At 43.9% G+C, this 20,354-nt stretch overlaps 1 protein-coding gene and 1 long non-coding RNA gene across 6 annotated transcripts in view; both read left to right on the top strand.

Moving 5' to 3' along the window:
* Positions 1 to 13,684, top strand: part of ppp1r13ba (protein phosphatase 1, regulatory subunit 13Ba) — a 73,556-nt gene extending 59,872 nt beyond the window's left edge. For 4 of the 5 annotated variants that reach the window (XM_055865268.1, XM_055865266.1, XM_055865269.1 and 1 more), the window contains 9 exons: positions 2,328 to 2,520; positions 8,043 to 8,125; positions 8,460 to 8,892; positions 9,197 to 9,948; positions 10,361 to 10,501; positions 10,683 to 10,816; positions 10,981 to 11,147; positions 11,580 to 11,794; positions 12,105 to 13,684. In XM_055865268.1, the coding sequence (XP_055721243.1) occupies positions 2,328 to 2,520; positions 8,043 to 8,125; positions 8,460 to 8,892; positions 9,197 to 9,948; positions 10,361 to 10,501; positions 10,683 to 10,816; positions 10,981 to 11,147; positions 11,580 to 11,794; positions 12,105 to 12,146 (2,160 nt within the window). In that variant the 3' untranslated portion in view covers positions 12,147 to 13,684. The remainder of the gene's footprint in view (positions 1 to 2,327; positions 2,521 to 8,042; positions 8,126 to 8,459; positions 8,893 to 9,196; positions 9,949 to 10,360; positions 10,502 to 10,682; positions 10,817 to 10,980; positions 11,148 to 11,579; positions 11,795 to 12,104) is intronic. The other variant, XM_055865267.1, reaches the window with a different exon arrangement.
* A 903-nt stretch (positions 13,685 to 14,587) lies between these two features.
* Positions 14,588 to 15,544, top strand: LOC129813435 (uncharacterized). Its single transcript, XR_008753163.1, has 2 exons — positions 14,588 to 14,834; positions 15,005 to 15,544. It is a non-coding gene; the product is annotated as an uncharacterized LOC129813435 (long non-coding RNA).
* Positions 15,545 to 20,354: the final 4,810 nt, after the last annotated feature.

The raw sequence follows: 20,354 nt of genomic DNA, 5'->3' as shown, positions 1-20,354 counted from the left end.
GGATGACCAGTGACATATACCTGCTGGAGCACGTGCTACGGGTGGGTGTTGCTATGGTGACCAGTGAGGCGGAGCTTTACCTAGCAAAGACTTATAGATGACCTGGAGCCAGTGGGTTTGGCGACAAATATGTAGTGAGGACCAGCCAACGAGAGCATACAGGTCGCAGTGGTGGGTAGTATATGGGGCTTTGGTGACAAAACAGATGGCACTGTGATAGACTGCATTCAATTTGCTTTGTGTTCCCACTCACTTTCATACATACAGACTGCCAGTGTACACAGTAGCATAGCATGCCTAAATACTGTGCAGTGTGTAGTGAAAGTACACAAAGTTTTCACATTTTGCTGCCTTAAAAACTAGCGTTTTAATTTTCCAAATTGAAGGCAACAAAATGCTGATAATTTCACGAGGCACTGTTAACACGTATTTAGGTAGTTGACTGCCCTCTGTCTCTTAACAATTCTCTGTAATCATTGTGATTTGAACCACCGCTGCTTTGGCTGTGGAAGTACAGTGGGGCAAAAAAGTATTTAGTCAGCCACCAATTGTGTAAGTTATCCCACTTAAAAAGATGAGAGAGGCCTGTAATTTTCATCATAGGTACACTTCAACTATGACAGACAAAATGAGAAAAGAAAATCCAGAAAATCACATTGTAGGATTTTTAATGAATTTATTTGCAAATTATGGTGGAAAATTATTATTTGGTCAATAACAAAAGTTTATCTCAATACTTTGTTATATACCCTTTGTTGGCAATGACAGAGATCAAATGTTTTCTGTAAGTCTTCACAAGGTTTTCACACACTGTTGCTGGTATTTTGGCCCATTCCTCCATGCAGATCTCCTCTAGAGCAGTGATGTTTTGGGGCTGTTGCTGGGCAACACAGACTTTCAACTCCCTCCAAAGATTTTCTATGGGGTTGAGATCTGGAGACTGGCTAGGCCACTCCAGGACCTTGAAATGCTTCTTACGAAGCCACTCCTTCGTTGCCCGGGCGGTGTGTTTGGGATCATTGTCATGCTGAAAGACCCAGCCACGTTTCATCTTCAATGCCCTTGCTGATAGAAGGAGATTTTGACTCAAAATCTCACGATACATGGCCCCATTCATTCTTTCCTTTACACGGATCAGTCGTCCTGGTCCCTTTGCAGAAAAACAGCCCCAAAGCATGATGTTTCCACCCCCATGCTTCACAGTAGGTATGGTGTTCTTTGGATGCAACTCAGCATTCTTTGTCCTCCAAACACAATGAGTTGAGTTTTTACCAAAAAGTTCTATTTTGGTTTCATCTGACCATATGACATTCTCCCAATCTTCTTCTGGATCATCCAAATGCTCTCGAGCAAATTTCAGACGGGCCTGGACGTCTGGCACTGCAGGATTTGAGTCCCTGGCGGCGTAGTGTGTTACTGATGGTAGGCGTTTGTTACTTTGGTCCCAGCTCTCTGCAGGTAATTCACTAGGTCCCCCCGTGTGGTTCTGGGATTTTTGCTCACCGTTCTTGTGATCATTTTGACCCCACGGGGTGAGCTCTTGCGTGGAGCCCCAGATCGAGGGAGATTATCAGTGGTCTTGTATGTCTTCCATTTCCTAATAATTGCTCCCACAGTTGATTTCTTCAAACCAAGCTGCTTACCTATTGCAGATTCAGTCTTCCCAGCCTGGTGCAGGTCTACAATTTTGTTTCTGGTGTCCTTTGACAGCTCTTTGGTCTTGGCCATAGTGGAGTTTGGAGTGTGACTGTTTGAGGTTGTGGACAGTTGTCTTTTATACTGATAACAAGTTCAAACAGGTGCCATTAATACAGGTAACGAGTGGAGGACAGAGGAGCCTCTTAAAGAAGGTCTATTGTTGTAGCATTGCCGAGAAGGAACCTGCAAGTAAGCATTTTGTTGGGTGTTTACCATGTGTATCGTGTACATACAACTAAAAACTTGAAATGTGTATTTTATTATAATATAGGGCCCTGTTACTGAGGCCTTGTAACGGAAACCCCACTCAATGTGTATATTTAATCATGTATAAAATAAGAAGGTCTACAGGTCTATGAGAGCCAGAAATCTTGCTTGTTTGTAGGTGACCAAATACTTATTTTCCACCATAATTTGCAAATAAATTCATAAAAAATCCTACAATGTGATTTTCTGGATTTTTTTTCTCATTTTGTCTGTCATAGTTGAAGTGTACCTATGATGAAAATTACAGGCCTCTCTCATCTTTTTAAGTGGGAGAACTTGCACAATTGGTGGCTGACTAAATACTTTTTTGCCCCACTGTATAGTTGACATTGTATTTTGCCCTCTTTCTCTCCACTCCACAGCTTAACAGGATAAACGGTCATCCCTCCCCCCAGCCCATCCTCAGCAGCTCAGGCCGCGTGGCCGCGGTATGTCCGTACATCCAGGTGCCCGTCCCAGGCAGACAGGAGGTGGGCTACGCTCTGCCCCCAGACCCCGTTAAACCACCGTTTGTCCCTGGGACTGGCACCATCAGCCATGGCCGCTCCAAATCAGGTCAGTCCCTGCGCCACACTGCAGCTTTACCTACTTTATCAGTCTCAGACTACTGACTGTCAGACTATATCTGTTTATTTGGGACACCTTGGTTTATCTGATCTGGACAGTCCTGAGATTGCTATGGCATAGCTGGTAACTTCTCTGAAATTTCAGTTCTAAAATACATTTTACAAAAATTCAGATTTTTTATTTTTTTAATCTGGCTCAGCGTTCTCTAACTTCCTGTCCTCTCTATTCTGTCATGTCTGTCTGTCGACCTCTTCTTCTCCTGCCCTTATTCGTATCGTCTGTTCTGTCGGTGTTGTTGTTGATGTTGTGGTGCCACGCTGTGCGTGGTCTCGGGCTCAGCAGAGGAGGAAGGGTGCGGTGTGAGGAAGCCCTCCGTCCAATGGAAGGTCTCAGATATAGACATCATAGTGGACCCCGTGGAGATGAGAGAGGGGCCCTGGTCCCCCTCAGGGGCCTGCAGTGCAGACACAGTCTGCAGCCAGGGGCTAGGGCAACAGAAGCAGAGGGGCCTCAGTAACAGGGCTCAATATCAACAACATACATGTAGATAGTTCTGTACTTGCATGTATAACATAGTTACAACTTTTACCTAAAACCAATTCCACAGCCTTCCCTTATTTTATACATGATTAAATATACACATTGAGTGGGGTTTCCGTTACAAGGCCTCAGTAACAGGGCCCTATATTATAATAAAATACACATTTCAAGTTTTTAGTTGTATGTACACGATACACATGGTAAACACCCAACAAAATGCTTACTTGCAGGTTCCTTCTCGGCAATGCTACAACAATAAGAAATAATAAAAGATAACTACATTGAGTGGGGCCTCAGTAACAGGGCCCTATATCAACAACATAGCATAGGATAACAGCTACCTAAAACTAATGCCACGCCCTTGCCATCCCTCCTTAAATAAAATATGTACAGGTTGAAATCATTATGTAACTATTGTGTTCATCTTCAGTAGGCCTATGTGAGGTTCCATTTCTTTTGGGCCTAGAAAATATATTTATTTACAGTACCAGTCAAAAGTATGGACACACCTTCACATTCCAGGGTATTTTTATTTATTTTTTACTATTTTATACATTTTAGAATAGTAGTAAAGACATCACAACTGTGACATAACACACATGGCATCATGTAGTAACCGAAAAAGCTTTAAACAAATCAAAATGTATTTCAGATTATAGATTCTTCAAAGTAGCCACCCTTTGCCTTAATTACAGCTTTGCACACTCGTGACATTCTCTCAACCAGCTTCACCTGGAATGCTTTTCCAACAGTCTTGAAGCAGTTCCCACATATGCTGAGCACTTGTTGGCTGCTTTTCCTTCACTCTGCAGTCACAATTGGGTTGAGGTCGGGTGATTGTGGAGGCCAGGTCATCTGATGCAGCCCTCCATCACTCTCTTTCCTTCTTGGTCAAATAGCCCTTACACGGCCTGGAGGTGTGTTGGGTCATTGTCCTGTTAAAAAAGCAAATGATAGTCCCACTAAGCGCAAACCAGATGGGATGGCGTTTCGCTGCAGAATGCTGTGGTAGACATGCTGGTTAAGTGTGCCTTGAATTCTAAATCAATCACAGACAGTGTCACAAGCAACGCACCATCACACCACCTCCTCCATGCTTCACGGTGGGAACCACACATGCAGAGATCATCCGTTCACCTACTCTGCATCTCACAAAGACACTGCGGTTGGACCCAAAAATCTCAAATTTGGACTCATCAGACCAAAGGACAGATTTCCACCTGCATTGCTCATGCTTCTTGTCCATTGCATGTGCTTCTAGTAAAAATAAAGAAAACCCCTTGAATGAGTAGGTGTGTCCAAACTTTTGACTGGTACTTTATATTGGAATTCATTGTCATTGTGTGCCCAAAATACCACTGTCAGTATGAGCAGCCTCAATTGAATAAGGGGAAATGCTTAGGTAACATAGTTTATTTGTATGGACAAAAATGGACGTATGACGTTAGAGAAGGGGTTACTGCGGCATTGTTCTCCACCTCTTTGAATGTAACAAGCCAAACATCTCGTCTCACAAATAGTCTCACGTCTCACAAATAGAACTCACGTACAGTAGAGAGTGAAATTATGGGTTGTCTTTGATGGACTTGAGCTGCGCCCCAAATGGCACCCAGTTCCATATACAGTACCAGTCAAAAGTTTGAACACACCTAATCATTCCAGGGTTTTTATTTATTTTTTACTATTTTTTACATTGTGAAATAACACATGGAATCATGTAGTAACCAAAAAAGTGTTAAACAAATCAAAATATATTTTCTTTTTGAGATTCTTCAAAGTAGCCACCCTTTGCCTTGATGACAGCTTTGCACACTCTTGGCATTCTCTCAACCAGCTTCATGAGGTAATCACCTGGAATGCATTTCAATTGAACCAAGATGGCGTAGCAGTCGGACGTGTGTTTGTCTTGTCCCATGTAAATAGTTATTTTCCTCTGGGTTTTTTTGTATATATTTTAATCTCACTTTCCATCTACGGACTGAATATACTTTCCTGCAACCTGCCTCACCCAATGTGGTACGGTTCGGCTGTTTTTATACTTTAGAACCGGAACCCCATCAGCAGGTTACTAGCTAGTAGTCAGTTAGCCACTGCTAGCGGTCTTCGTTGTTAACTCGGACACCAGCCAGCTTCAGCTCGGTCAATACCTGCCAGTCTGCACAGCGCGATATCAACCCAGAGCATATGGGACTGCTTTTTCTCTACCACATCTCCGGATTCTCTGGACCATTACACCGGATCATCGTAGCTAGCTAGCAACAACCTGAGTGGCTACTGCTGGCTAACGCCTCGGTCCCGAAGCAAGCACCAGTTAGCCGATCCATCACGACTGGTCTGCTGACTTAATTGTCCGAGGAGGTTTCAACAGGCTTTTCCGTTGCGACGATGCTGAAGACCCATCTGCTATCCCCGGCCCGCTAGCTTTCTGAATCGCTGTGTCTCCAGCTTACCTAGCATAGTAGCGACTACCGAACGTCTCCCTGACTCACCTATTGCTGCTCATTGGACCCTATGATCACTCGGCTACACATGCCTCTCCCTAATGTCAATATGCCTTGTCTACTGCTGTTTAGGTTAGTTATTATTGTTTTATTTCACGGTAGAGCCCCCCGCCCAACATGCCTTAGATAGCTCTTTTGTCCCACACCCCACACATGCGGAGACCTCACCTGGCTTAACTGGTGCCTCCAGAGACACAACCGCTCTCATCGTCAGCCAGAAATCTGCTCCTTTTATTCTCTGTTTCAACGCACTAGACAACCAGTTCTTATAGCCTTTAGCCGTACCCTTATCCTTTCTATTGTGTTATTGACTCTACGTTTGTTTATCCCATGTGTAACTCTGTGTTGTTGTTTTTGTCGCACTGCTTTGCTTTATCTTGACCAGGTCGCAGTTGTAAATGACAACTTGTTCTCAACTGGCCTACCTGGTTAAATAAAGGTGAAATTAAAAAATTAACAGGTGTGCCTTGTTAAGTTAATTTCTGGGATTTCTTTCTTTAATGTGTTCGAGTCAATCAGTTGTGCTGTGACAATATAGGGTTGTTATACAGAAGATAGCCCTATTTGGTAAAAGATCAAGTCCATATTATGGCAAGAACAGCTCAAATAAGCAAAGAGAAACGACTTTCCATCATTACTTTAAGACTGAGGTGCAGTTAATCCAGAAAATTTCAAGAACTTTTCTTCAAGTACTGCTGCAAAAACAAACAAGCGCTGTGATGAAACTGGCTCTCATGAGGACCATCACAGGAAAGGAAGACCCAGAGTTACCTCTGCTGCAGAGGATAAATTCATTAGAATAACTGCACCTCATATTGCAGCCCAAATAAATGCTTCGCAGAGTACAAGTATCAGACACATCTCAACATCAACTGTTCAGGGGAGACTGCGTGAATCAGGCATTCATGGTCAAATTGCTGCAAAGAAACCACTACTAAAGGACACCAATAAGAAGAAGAGACTTGCTTGGACCAAGAAACACAAGGAATGGACATTAGACCGGTGAAAATCGGTCCTTTGGTCTTATGAGTCCAAATTTGAGATTTTTTGTTCCAACCGCCATGTCTTTGTGAGACACAGAGTAGGTGATGCTCTCCACATGTGAGGTTCCCACTGTGAAGCATGGAGGAGGAGGTGTGATGGTATGGGGGTGCTTTGCTGGTGACACTGTCAGTGATTTATTTAGAATTCAAGGCACACTTAACCAGCATGGCTACCACAGCATTCGGCAGTGATACGCCATCCCATCTGGTTTGCGCTTATCATTTGTTTTTCAACAGGACAATGACCCAACACACCTCCAGGCTGTGTAAGGGCTATTTGACCAAGAAGGGGGGTGATGGAGTGAAGGACAAGCAGCCAACAAGTGCTCAGAATATGTGGGAACTCCTTCAAGACTGTTGGAAAAGCATTCCAGGTGAAGCTGGTTGAGAGAATACCAAGAGTGCAAAGCTGTCATCAAGGCAAAGGGTGGCAACTTTGAATATATATATATATATATATGCAGTATATAACACTTGTTTGATTCTATATGTGTTATTTCATAGTTTTGATGTCTTCACTATTATTTGAAAATGTAGAAAATAGTAAAAATAAAGAAAAACTCTTGAATGAGTAAGTGTGTCCAAACGTTTGACTGGTACTGTGTAAGCCCTACTTTTGACCAGAGCCCTATTTCAGATGCAGCCTTAGATTGTGTAGTCCTTCTAGTGCCCACCTTTTTAATAGGGCTGGGCAGTTGTAATGTTTGAAAGGGAGAGTAGGCGAGGCTTAGTTGGCATAGACACTGCAATAGGTTTAATAGGAAGTCTGGCAGACAGACAGACAGGAAATAGTTTACCTCCAGACAGACTATGTCTCAGAGAGAGAGAGAGTTATCCTCTTGGAGTGATAGACACTCTAATCTCTTTAAACCGATCAGAATCGGGGACCAAAATACACCCAGCACATACACCTTGTATTAGACCTGACCCTGTGTTCCTCAGGTCAGTCTGTGTTTATGGAGTGCAAGCTGTTCCTATACTGTGCCAGTCTGTAGGTATGGGGGGCAAGCTGTTCCTATACTGTGCCAGTCTGTAGGTATGGGGGGGGCAAGCTGTTCCTGTACTGTGCCAGTCTGTAGGTATGGAGGGCAAGCTGTTCCTGTACTGTTCCATTCTGTAGGTATGAGAGCACAAGGCAAAGAGAGCAACGTGATCTAGAAATTGAAACGTATTAGCTACAGGGACTAGTTCTTCAAATAGACAGTGTGTTGTGTGTGTGTAACTATACTTTCCGTTGCTCATTTGGACTAGCATCAACATTCTGTCGATCATTTCTCGAGACAATTAGAATATCACAGCTCATCTTTCTTAACCGTTATCCTGGAACACAGACTATCTACCTGCTGTCTTTTTTTTACCACTTTCTCTGTCTTGTCTTTCTCACCCTATCCCTCTCTCTCTCTCTCTCTGTGTACCCCTCCTGTAGCCAATGAAGCAGTGTGGTCCACCCTTAGTAAAAGTGTCTCCTCTTTGCAACCTTCAGATTGGAGGAACACCAGCCCAGACCAGGTGAGATCCCTGCTCCACCTCCCACTACTACAGTCATTGGGTACATCTCAATAGTCTAAAGTGGCTTACTATCATCATCTCCTCTCTTTCATCTGCAAGGATATTAAATAACTAACCACTAAAAGCAATCCCTGGTTGGTTTTCTACACCATATTGCTTTCACAGACCCAGTAATTTTTAGATTCAATGCAGACGGAGAGGACACAAGTAGAGGAAGCCACTTAAGACTATTGAGATGCAGCCAATAACTTTTGGCTCTTTCACACACTCCTTGGACTCTCCTTCCTACTGTCCTATAATGAATCTAACTGGTTCACGGTGTTTCCCTCCACAGAGCCTTGACTTCAGTAAGCTACCAGGAGGATCCGTGTCCAAACCACTACCCATCTACGGGACCTACCCTGCACCTACTGGCCACCCGTCTATAGTCTGCTCTACCAGCTCCCTGACCAGGTCTGCCCCTGCCACTTTAGCCTGGCAGCGTTCAGCCCCAGCACCTCCTGGTTACTCCTCCCAGCAGATCCAGCAGCATATCTCTGTCCACCCCAGTCCCACACCCCAGTCAGGCCAGGGGGAGGGGGAGAGGCCTGACCCCCCGCCGGCTGTGGCTGTGAGGCCCTACGTCCCAGACCGGTCCTCCTCCAGGCCTCAGTCCCCCAGGAAGGGCCCTGCCACTATGAACTCCTCCTCCATCTACCACATGTACCTGCAGCAGCCTGCAGCAGCCAAGAGCTACCCAGCAGGAGGCAGGTCTGCTGTCAAAGCAGGTAAACGCCTCAATCGATGGACATTATATATTTTTTAAAGTCAGTCAGACCTGGGTTCTAATAGTATTTGATTTCCTTCAAATAATTAAGCTGCACTTAATTGAGCATGCCTTGCACAGTGGGACCAATGTAATAGTTCCAAAAGTGCAAAGGCACTCCAGGGAGTCGCAATCAAACTCTCAAAGTATTTGAAGAAAACAAATAGTATTTCAACCCCGGCCTGATTCAGATCATGCTTGACTTTCCTGTTGGGTCTTAATCTGTATGGTCCTATATTAATATCTCCATCTCCTTTTGTTCATAGTGTATGGGAAACCCGTGCTTTCCTCCAGCACCTCTCCCTCCCCTGTGCCCTTCCAGCATGGGGCCCTGTCCCCAGGAGGAGAGAGTGGAGAGGACATGGTGGACAGGGAAGGGAACACCACAGAGGGTAGACTCCTACCCCCTCCCAGTGTGGAGAACATCCCTCGGCCCCTGAGCCCCACCAAGCTGACCCGCGTGGCCCACTCCCCGCTGCACTACCAGAGCGACGCCGACCTAGAGGTCCTGCGCCGGCGGCTGGCCAACGCACCACGCCCGCTGAAGAAACGCAGCTCCATCACAGAGCCAGAGGGCCCCACCGGACCCAACATCCAGAAGCTCCTGTACCAGCGCTTCAACTCCCTGGCCGGAGGCATGGAGGGCAGCAACAGCACCCCGTTCTACCAGCCCGTCTTCATGGGTCATGTCCTGGGATGTCCGGACATGGACAACATCAAAACGTCTAATGGGAACCTGATCGGGACAGCTTCCCTGGTCGTCACTTCGGCAGACGGTTCCAACTCAGACCATCACCTGTCCTCTTCCTCTGACTCCAGTGAGAGGAGGACACCTTCACCCAGTGAGACCGCTCCCCGCATGCCCACCCCCCAGCCCAGCCTGGAAGACAACAACAACAACCAACCTGGTCCTACTAGCACCACCTCCACTCCCAGGCCCATCCCCATCCCTGAGGCCTCGTCTCCCCAGCAGAAAGAAACCTCTCCCCGGACTGTCACACCCCCGGCATTGCCTAAGGTCAACCTGCGGAGCCACAGCTCCATAATGCAACAGCATGCTTCCTTTTTGTGTGCCATAATACATAGGGTCTAGAGTTTCTCCTGGTCAGGTCCTGTCATGTTCTGCAAAAAACAAAAAATCTGACTTATGCTAGAGTTGCCATCTGAGTTGCAGACATTGCTTTCTTCACAGGAAAAATTCCCTGCCCTAGTCATGACATTAGACCACAGAAGGCTGCTGAGGGGAGGACAGCTCATAATAATGACTGGAATGGAGTAAATGGAATGGTATTAAACACATGGAAACCACTTGTTTGATACCATTCCATTCATTCCGTTCCAGCCATTACTGTGAGCCCGTCCTCCCCAATTAAGGTGTCACCAACCACCTGTGCATTAGCCAGAGAGTAACTCCACTTTCTCTGTCTCAGCAGATCAAGAGGACTAACCTGAAGAAGCCTGAGTCAGAGCGGATAGGCCACGGGCTGCGGGTCAAGTTCAACCCTCTGGCCCTGCTACTGGATGCCTCTCTGGAGGGAGAGTTTGACTTGGTGCAGCGGATCATCTATGAGGTAATCATAGGCTCGTCAATTCAATTCAAACTTTATTGTCCCAGAAGAGATATTCCTAAATCAGCTGCTCTTTAAAAATGTTAATGGCTTTTGTGACTGTTGATATAAAAAGGGCTTTATCAATACATTTATATTTGATTCATGAAATAAATGTGATTGATTGATCCTTTCCCCCATGCAGGTTGAGAACCCCAGCACGGCCAATGACGAGGGCATCACCCCCCTTCACAATGCCGTATGTGCTGGACGTCACCAGATCGTCAAGTTCCTGCTCGACTTTGGAGTTAACGTCAATGCTGCTGACAGCGATGGATGGTGAGGACGTACACTGTGACCATTTCTCATTGACCTTTTCTTTCTCTTTCTCTCCCCTCTTTCTCTTTGACCTTACCTTAGCTTTGGTCAGCTGCATTTAAAACGGTCAAGACTTCACAATGTCTCCATGAACATCTCTCCTTTTGTGTCTGTCATGTGCTCAGGACCCCACTACACTGTGCGGCCTCCTGTAACAGTGTGCATCTCTGTAAGCTGCTGGTGGAGTCAGGGGCGGCCATCTTTGCCACCACCATCAGTGACGTGGAGACAGCGGCTGATAAGTGTGAGGAGATGGAGGACGGATACACACAGTGTTCCCAGTTCCTCTTCGGTGAGTGGTATTGTATAGAGAGACATGCGGCTCCTGTCTACAAACAACTCCTAGCCCCTACACCCTTACACACTTTTGTAGATCTGTGGAGCTCAAAGGAGAGCTATGGGCCATGTCCCCAAAACAACACTTATCCCTACACACTCGTGCTTGAATATGTAGAATTGGATAGGTATATGCTATATGTCGAAAGCTCCATCTAATCTTTATGAAGGCAAGGCAAAGCATCAACCTTATTGATGGTACCCATCCAATCCTACACTAGGGTCAAGGAGGGGCCCCTCAATCACGGTCGGTTGTGATACAGCCTGGAATCGAACCAGGGTCTGTAGTGACACCTCTGGTACTGAAATGCAGTGCATTAGACCGCTGCACCACTGGAAGCCCCTGAGAAATGTGAAGTGACCCTCTTCCTCTCTGTCCGTCCGCCAGGGCTACAGGAGAAGCTGGGGGTGATGAATAAAGGGTCTGTGTATGCGCTGTGGGACTACGAGGCACAGAGCTCAGACGAGCTGAGCTCAGACGAGCTGTCCTTCCACGAGGGAGACGCCATCACCACCCTGAGTCGCAGGGACGACGCTGAGACAGAGTGGTGGTGGGCCAGGCTACATGACAAGGAGGGCTACGTACCACGCAACCTGCTCGGGGTAAGGCTAGTCACCATGATGAATACAACTATGGTCTGAATCACTAGGAAGTTAATATCATAGAGATCCTATAATTGTGTTTAGTTCTATGGTTAATGTGTTGTTATAGATTTCCACAATCTTGTTTGAAATTAGATGCTAATTAAATGTTAGTTGAATTGATGGGGATCCCAAATGACTGAAGCGGCATCTCAAAATATTTGGTAATAAATCCTAAGTTGTGACATGGCACCCCCTGCTGTACCTGCCTGTAGAATACGAATTTCCATGATCAGAAAATACAATTAATAGTAACATTTTCTTCTTGCAGTTGTATCCAAGGATCAAGCCTAGACAACGTTCTCTGGCATAGAGAAGACGGTGCACTTTGCTGAGAAGGCAGTGCACGTTGTTGCGCTCTGACTGGGCTCAGAGCTGGGTCTGATTGGATCTGCAGACAGTGGCTGTGCCCGGACAGTGCCCTCTCTCTCTGCCAGTCTGTGCCACCCCAGAACAAAGGACAAGGGCCAGGGCATGGACAGAGGGGGCCATATCCGGACAGAGACAGACAGACATGCTTGGAATTGGTGGTCACTTACCAAAGAGGAAGTAGAGGCAGTATCCACGGCCCAGAGATCTGTCTACATTTTTTTAAGGTCCCCCCCCTGCCCTTCATTGGAGCATGAAGCAATGAAACAAAACATTTTTGTTTTATTTTCAATGACTCCCACCACCCTGCCACCACCCCTCATTCAGAGAATACTCTGAGCAGAGCTTCCCTCTTTCCCTTCTCACTCAGTGTTTGTCTCCTGTGTGTCAGACAGAGTAAGGCCTAAATGTGACGGTCTCAGAAAAGGGAGCAGAGAACAGCGGCAGTCATGAGTTATTGAATATGGGTTTTGCAGTAAGTGCTGTTTGAAGGCGATCAGAGTTCAAACCCTGGAGGTCATATCTACAGGGTTCAGCAGAGGAAAGAAGGGAACAGGTTTTTACAAGATGAGAAAAGGAAGGAAAGTGACAGAAGGTGTAATTGAAAGACTTTGAAGGCCAGTTAAAACTACTAAAAGGTGTGTGGAATGTTCTAAACAGTCATAGAATGTTGGTGTTATTTATGCAAACCAAAATGTGTTCTGAAGGAATGAGTGGAAGATGTAATGCTGGGAAGGGAAAGTGAAAGTGGCTGCATTCTCTTCTACAGATGCAATAACAATGAAGCTAACTATGGGTGTGAATTTGAACTAAACTCATCAAACACTCATAAGCCTACAGTATATAAATGCTTTATCACCTGAAAAGGCCTATAGTTGGATCTCTTTGGAGTTTTTCATATTGAGTTACATTTTAGCAGATGTTTGTACATTGTTTTGTTTTCCCTATTTTTGTTTCAAGTTGGTTGTTGTCTTTTTAATACCCATCATGCAAAGTGATACACATTTTAATCACTGAGTATAGCCATACCACAGGAGGTTGGTGGCACCTTAATTGGGGAGGATGGGCTTGTGGTAATGGCTGGAGCGGCATCAGTGGGAAGGTATAAACAACATCAAACACATGGTTTCCATGAGTTTTATGCCATTCCATTTGCTCCGTTCCAGCCATTATTGTGAGACGTCCTCCCCTCAGCAGCCTCCACTGAGCCATACTGTACTATCTTTGGTATAGCCTACCTGTTGACTGATGCTGGCTTGATCTATAGGTTGTGTATTACCATCAGTTCTATGGGATGGTTTATGTGACAAAACGAACACCAAACACTATGCATAATGAAATGTAAATGTACACAATAAATAATGATTTCCTTTAATGGGAATAAAAAATGTTTTAACATATACTGAACAAAAATATGAATGCAACATGTAAAGTGTTGGTCCCATGTTTCATAAACTGAAATAAAATATTCCAGAAATTTTATGCACAAGAAGCTTATTTCTCTAAAATGTTGTGCACAAATTTGTTTACATCCCCTGTTAGTTAGCATTTATCCTTTGCCAATATAATCCATCTACCTGACAGGTGTGGCATATTAAAAGTCTGATTAAACAGCATGATCTATACACATGTGCACCTTGTGCTGTGGACAATAAAATGCCACTCTAAAATGTACAGTTTTGTCACACAACACAATGCCACAGATGTCTCAAGTTTTGAGGGAGCGTGCAATTGGAATGCTGACTGCAGGAATGTCCACCAGAGCTGATGCCAGAGAATTTAATGTTCATTTCTCTACATCGTTTTAGAAAATTTGGCAGTACATCCAACCAGCCTCACAACCGCAGACCAGGTATAACCACACCAGCCCAGGACCTCCACGTCCGGCTTCTTCATCTGCAGGATTGTCTGAGACCAGCCACCCTGACAGCTGATGAAAATGTGGGTTTGTACAACCAAAGAATTGCTGCACAAACTGTCAGAACCCGTCTCAAGGAGCTCATCAGTGTGCTCCTCATCCTCACCAGGGTCTATGTGAACGAGATGTGTTGCGCTTCATGAGGCAAATGGTGGTCACACCAGATAGTGACTGGTTTTCTGATCCACATCCCTACTTCATTTTTTTTTTTAAAGGTATCTGTGACAAACATGCATATTGTCACTGTTTTCCCAGTCATGTGAAACCCATAGATTAGAGCCTAATGAATGTATTTCAATTAGTAAAATCTTTGAAATTGTTACATGTTGTGGTTATATTTTAGTTCAGTGTAGAATGTTATACTTTATGTTTTGCAATGCTGACATTGGCTCCAGTCTTCATACAGTCCACCAAACAAGAGTTAATAATTGATTTATGATCTATCCCACCTCTGGGCTAAACAGTGACCAGTATCTGCCTGACAGGTGCAGTTTTCTGTGAAAAACTGAGATTTTCATTTAGCATTGTGTTGTATTCAAATCTATTCCATTCCATTCTAATGATCTGTGATGGTTGTATTGTCAGAGGCCAAGTGTCTGGGTTCGAAGACGGTGTGAAGGCAGGCCTTTGAGTGCAGTAAGGGGGGCAACATGAACATCATATCAGAGCTGGTCACTGACCAGCAGGCCCTGCAAGCAGTGGAGACCTTCCTGGGTGAGCGTTGTACCAGCCGTCACTGTTCTCATCCCTATACTTTACTCTGCTTTATATGAGGAAGAGTTGTATTCTAAAAGAAACATAGCTACGGGTTACGAATAAATATTTTCTGTTTGTGTGTGTGTATACATGTGTGCTTGCTTGTGTGTGTGTGTGTGTGTGTCTAGACGAGGAGTGTGTGCTGGTGGAGCTGGCCTGCGGGGCTGCGTTAGCAGCTGTGTACTGTGGGGCCATCCAGAGACTGCAGGGTGAGGGCCGGCTGACGGTTCGCCCAGCAGGGACCTTGTAGTGATCGTCTGTGGAGGCAGCAGCGTCAATCAGGCACAGCTGGAACATCTCAGGAAGGTCCTCAATAGATGAACACAGAAAATGGAACAATAGAATTAGATAAACCTTAGAAGAACACAGTTTGGAAAACCCTGCCGTAGTAGATTGAACAATAGTATAGTTGGCTATAGCACATACAGTATTTAAAAGGCTATTGGACTCCCACCAGTTTATGACTCCAGACTGTGTTAATGAAATATTAGGAAGATGGATTCTTAATAGTTTTTGATTACAGCTTTTTAACTCGCTATATACATTTTCACAATGTTGACCAATACTGCCACAAATTTCTCTGCTTTGTAATCTGTGCCAAATTTGGAAAATCTCTGACAACCTTTTATTCATGGAATGAAATCTGAAATAAAAATTAGTAGTGCTTATTATTAGTGTACATTTGATGCACCATTCAAATGCAGTTACTAGTTATGACCAACAGGTGGTACTCCTTGTCACTGAGAAGATACAGTCAGAGACTCAAGAGAAAGCTAGAAATTTCATAGGCTACTTTTTATCTGCTTGGTGCCTGGCAAATGAACTAAGTAGACCAGACCCAGCTGCTATTGCATTGTTGCCTATGGGCGAGCCACCCCTAAAGTAGACTGGAACTGTGCCAATTTTTTTCAATGGTAAAAGGTATTTTTGCCTCATCTTTATAATCCGCCATCTTTGATGCAGTATCTCTGCAGACTAACTGAAAACCAGTGGAACTGGTAGGCTATACTAAGACACCCTTAGATTGCTTTCCTTCTGATACCAATATCTTTATATCAGCTATAAGCATGAAGGATCTAGTATTCAATTGTTTATGATATATAGTACCAGTCAAAAGTTTGGACACACCAAGTTATTCAAGGGTTTTTCTTTATTTTTACTATTTTCTACATTGTAGAATAATAGTGAAGATATCAAAACTATGAAATAACACATATGGAATCATGTAGTAAACAGTGTTAAACAAATCCAAATATATTTACATTTGAGATTCTTCAAAGTAGCCACCCTTAGCCTTGATGACAGCATTGCACACTCTTAACCAGCTTCACGAGGGATGCTTTTCCAACAGTCTTGAAGGAGTTCCCACATATGCTGAGCACTTGTTGGCTGATTTTCCTTCACTCTGCGGTCCAACTCATCCCTAACCATCTCAATTGGGTTCAGGTCGGGTGATTATTTATTTATTTATTTATTTTACCAGGTAAGTTGACTGAGAACACATTCTCATTTGCAGCAACGACCTGGGGAATAGTTACAGGGGAGAGGAGGGGGATGAATGAGCCAATTGTAAACTGGGGATTATTAGGTGACCATGATGGTTTGAGGGCCAGATTGGGAATTTAGCCAGGACACCGGGGTTAACACCCCTACTCTTACGATAAGTGCCATGGGATCTTTAATGACCTCAGAGAGTCAGGACACCCGTTTAACGTCCCATCCGAAAGACGGCACCCTATACAGGACAGTGTCCCCAATCACTGCCCTGGGGCATTGGGATATTTTTTTTTTTTTAGACCAGAGGAAAGAGTGCCTCCTACTGGCCCTCCAACACCACTTCCAGCAGCATCTGGTCTCCCATCCAGGGACTGACCAGGACCAACCCTGCTTAGCTTCAGAAGCAAGCCAGCAGTGGTATGCAGGGTGGTATGCTGCTGGCTTGTGGGTGCCAGGTCATCTGATGCAGCACTCCATCACTCTCCTTCTTGGTCAAATAGCCCTTACACAGCCTGGAGGTGTGTTTTGGGTCATTGTCCTGTTGAAAAACAAATGATAGTCCCACTAAGTGCTAACCAAATGGAATGGTGTATCGCTGCAGAATGCTGTGTTAGCCATGCTGGTTAAGTGTGCCTTGAATTCTAAATAAATCAAAGTGTCGTCAGCAAAGCACCATCATACCTCCTCCTCCATGCTTCACGGTGGGAACCACACATGCGGAGATCATCCATTCACCTACTCTGCATCTCACAAAGACACGGCGGTCGGAACCAAAAATCTCAGTTTTGGACTCATCAGACCAAAAGACAGATTTACACCAGTCTAATGTCCATTGCTCATGTTTCTTGGCCCAAGCAAGTCTCTTCTTATTATTGGTGTCCTGTAGTGGTGGTTTCTTTACAGAAATTGGACCATGAAGGCCTGATTCACGCAGTCTCTTCTGAACAGTTGATGTTGAGATGTGTCTTGAACTCTGTGAAGCGTTTATTTGGACTGCAATTCGGCAGGTAGCGTAGGCAACAGGTAGCCTGGTGGTTAGAGTCTTGGACTAGTATCTAAAAGGTTGCAAGATCTAATTCCTGAGCTGACAAGGTAAAAATATGTTGTTCTGCCCCTGAACAAGGCAGTTAACCCACTGTTCCTAGGCCCTCATTGAAAATAAGAATTTGTTCTTAACTGACTTGCCTAGTTAAAAGGTAAAATATAAAGGTAAAATAAATAACAAATTCTGAGGCTGGTAACTCTAATGAACTTATCCTCTGCAGTAGAGGTAACCTTGTGTCTTCCTTTCCTGTGGCGGTCCTCATGAGAGCCGGTTTAATCAGAGCTCTTGATGGTTTTTGGGACTGCACTTGAAGTTCTTGAAATTTGCCGTATGGACTGACCTTAATGTCTTAAAGTAATGATGAACTGTCATTTCTCTTTGCTTATTTGAGCTGTTCTTGCCATAATATGGAATTGGTATTTTACCAAACAGGGCTATCTTCTGTATACCACCCTTACTTTGTCACAACACAACTGATTAGCATTAAGAAGGAAAGAAATTCCACAAATTAACTTTTAACAAGGCACAGCTGTTAATTGAATGCATTCCAGGTGACTACCTCATGAAGCTGGTTGAGAGAATGCCAAGCGTGTGCAAAGCTGTCATCAAGGCAAAGGTTGGCTACTTTGAAGAAACCCAATCTTGTTTAACACCTTTTTGGTTACTACATTATTCCATATGTTATTTCATAGTTTTAATGTCTTTACTATTATTCTACAATGTAGAAAATAGTACAAATAAAGAAAATCCCTTGAAGGAGTAGGTGTGTCCAAACTTTTGGCTGGTACTGTACATGTAGGCTACACTCTTGTTTAAGCTGTCATGGTTGATGAGACACAGTCTTAACAAACCCAACGTGGCTATGTTAAACAGATATCAGTAGCAGCTTCATATAAAACCGATTATAAAATAATTTCAAATAGTCATGGAAAAGCTCATGCTCGCTTTCAATTTGTTTAACTACCTCTATTTTGACAAGCTGTGTTGAATTGAAGAATGTCTACTATCGGGATCGGCTAATTACAAGCTATGAGGTCTCTAAAGGTAAATATTTAATGATCAAAGCCCCTTGGCCTTGAGCTATCTCCTGAAGAGCAGAGCGTGTGGAGGATAGATCCTGTATCTGGAAAGCTAAGGACTGGAATGCCAAGTCTTACTCTTCCACACCCATGATTCTGCCCATCCATAATATAAACACATATGCCATGTGTGAGCATATACTGTATGTATATAAAGATGTAATATAGCTCTGCTTCTACCTATAGTAGCCTCATGTGTTTCACTGTCTGTGAGTACAGTATGTATTAGACACTCTCTTTATCGTCTCCCAAGCTACAGTGTCATAACAAGCACCATAGAATGGAATGGCATGGCTGCTGAGTTTATTGAATGTTTACTGCACACTTAGGAAGCAGTTCACCAAGGCCCTAGGTCAGTCACAGCTCTAACAGGCCTTTATGTTGCTTCATGAATTTAAGTATGATTTCCAGCATGAGTGGAACAATTAAAGATGATGTAGTAAAAAAAATATAGTAAGCTACGTGTTATTAGTTTGATATAAACTGTAGAAATTGAAATTAGGGTGCTTCTTTTTCTTTTTTTGGGGTCACTGGTATTTTGGAAAGGACAGTCATTGAGAACCACTAATGCTGCATCTACACAGGCAGACCAATTCAGATATTTTGTCCACTAATTGGTCTTTTGACCAATCACATCAGATCTTTTCACATCAGATCTTTTTCACATTTGATTGGTCAATTATCCCTCCCCCAGGAGACAGAGTATTAAGGGTTCATCTGAGATCAGATCAGAGATCCCTCACCTCCCAAAAGTGGACATCCCAGAGATGGCACCCTATTCAATGTATACTACTTTTCTGGTCAAATGTAGTGCACTATGTAAGGAATAGGGTGCCATTTGGGACTTAGCCTCAGGTATCAATGACGATACCTTCTAGACAAGGAAAGGACAGGGTGGTACAACAATGTACTGTACAAGATTTGGCATACTATATTCTATCTTACTGTAATGGAGTTATAGGAAGAACGTAACACTGTACGCCGTTTTCATTGAAAACTATCACACGTTTGGAAATACACAATGTGTTGGTAATATTCAGTGTGGATGAAAGAAATGAAAAAGCACAGTTCTGTATGTTTGAGATATGAAAGATTTGAGAGAGGGTGCAGACAGCTGTATTGTTTGCCTGTCTGCTGAATAATGTTTCCTTTGTTCAGTTAGCTATAGGTCTAATACAGTAGACTAGTTTATAGAAATAGTCTTGTGGTCCAACTACAAACATCTCAGGCATTTTTATACAAAGCGTGACATACTATCGTACCAATCATTAATCCTCCATCAATCACAACCTTTGATGTCTAGATGTACTGTGTATGTGTGTGTAGAAAAGGCTTGGTGGATTTCTCCTTTTGTTTAAAACTATAAATCAAGTGCTGGAAATCAAAACTTTTTAAGGTAAACTTTTGTTTCAGTGATGTTCTATCTGCATTATAAAGAGCTCTTACACATCTCCACAGTAAAGTTATAGGTTGTAGAGGCATTGTCTGGTTGGATTTGCTGCACAGAGGTGGGCAATTCTCCTTACAAATGTGTTGGTCTCAGGAATAGCAACAAAAGATCATTATGAAGTCAACAAGTCTGCATATTTGACCTTTAGGTGAAACAAATGAAAGTGACCACATCATAACAAATTAATCTGGTTGAGTTACAGTACAGCCAAGTCAGAAAGAGAACAGAACAGACCTGCGAAGAGAAAGACAGAGAGAAAAAAAGTAATGTAAACCAGAGAGAGAAACCTTAGTTTGAACTCCTTACAGTCCTGCCTGATGACAACGACCAGTCTGTTTGTACAGGGGGCTTATCCCTAGAGCAGCTTTACTGTGCTTTACTGACTGTACACGACACTTACATACCTC

The sequence above is a fragment of the Salvelinus fontinalis genome, chromosome 16, assembly GCF_029448725.1.
Source record: "Salvelinus fontinalis isolate EN_2023a chromosome 16, ASM2944872v1, whole genome shotgun sequence".
Lineage (NCBI taxonomy): Eukaryota > Metazoa > Chordata > Actinopteri > Salmoniformes > Salmonidae > Salvelinus > Salvelinus fontinalis.
This window is presented reverse-complemented; position numbering and strand designations above follow the sequence as displayed.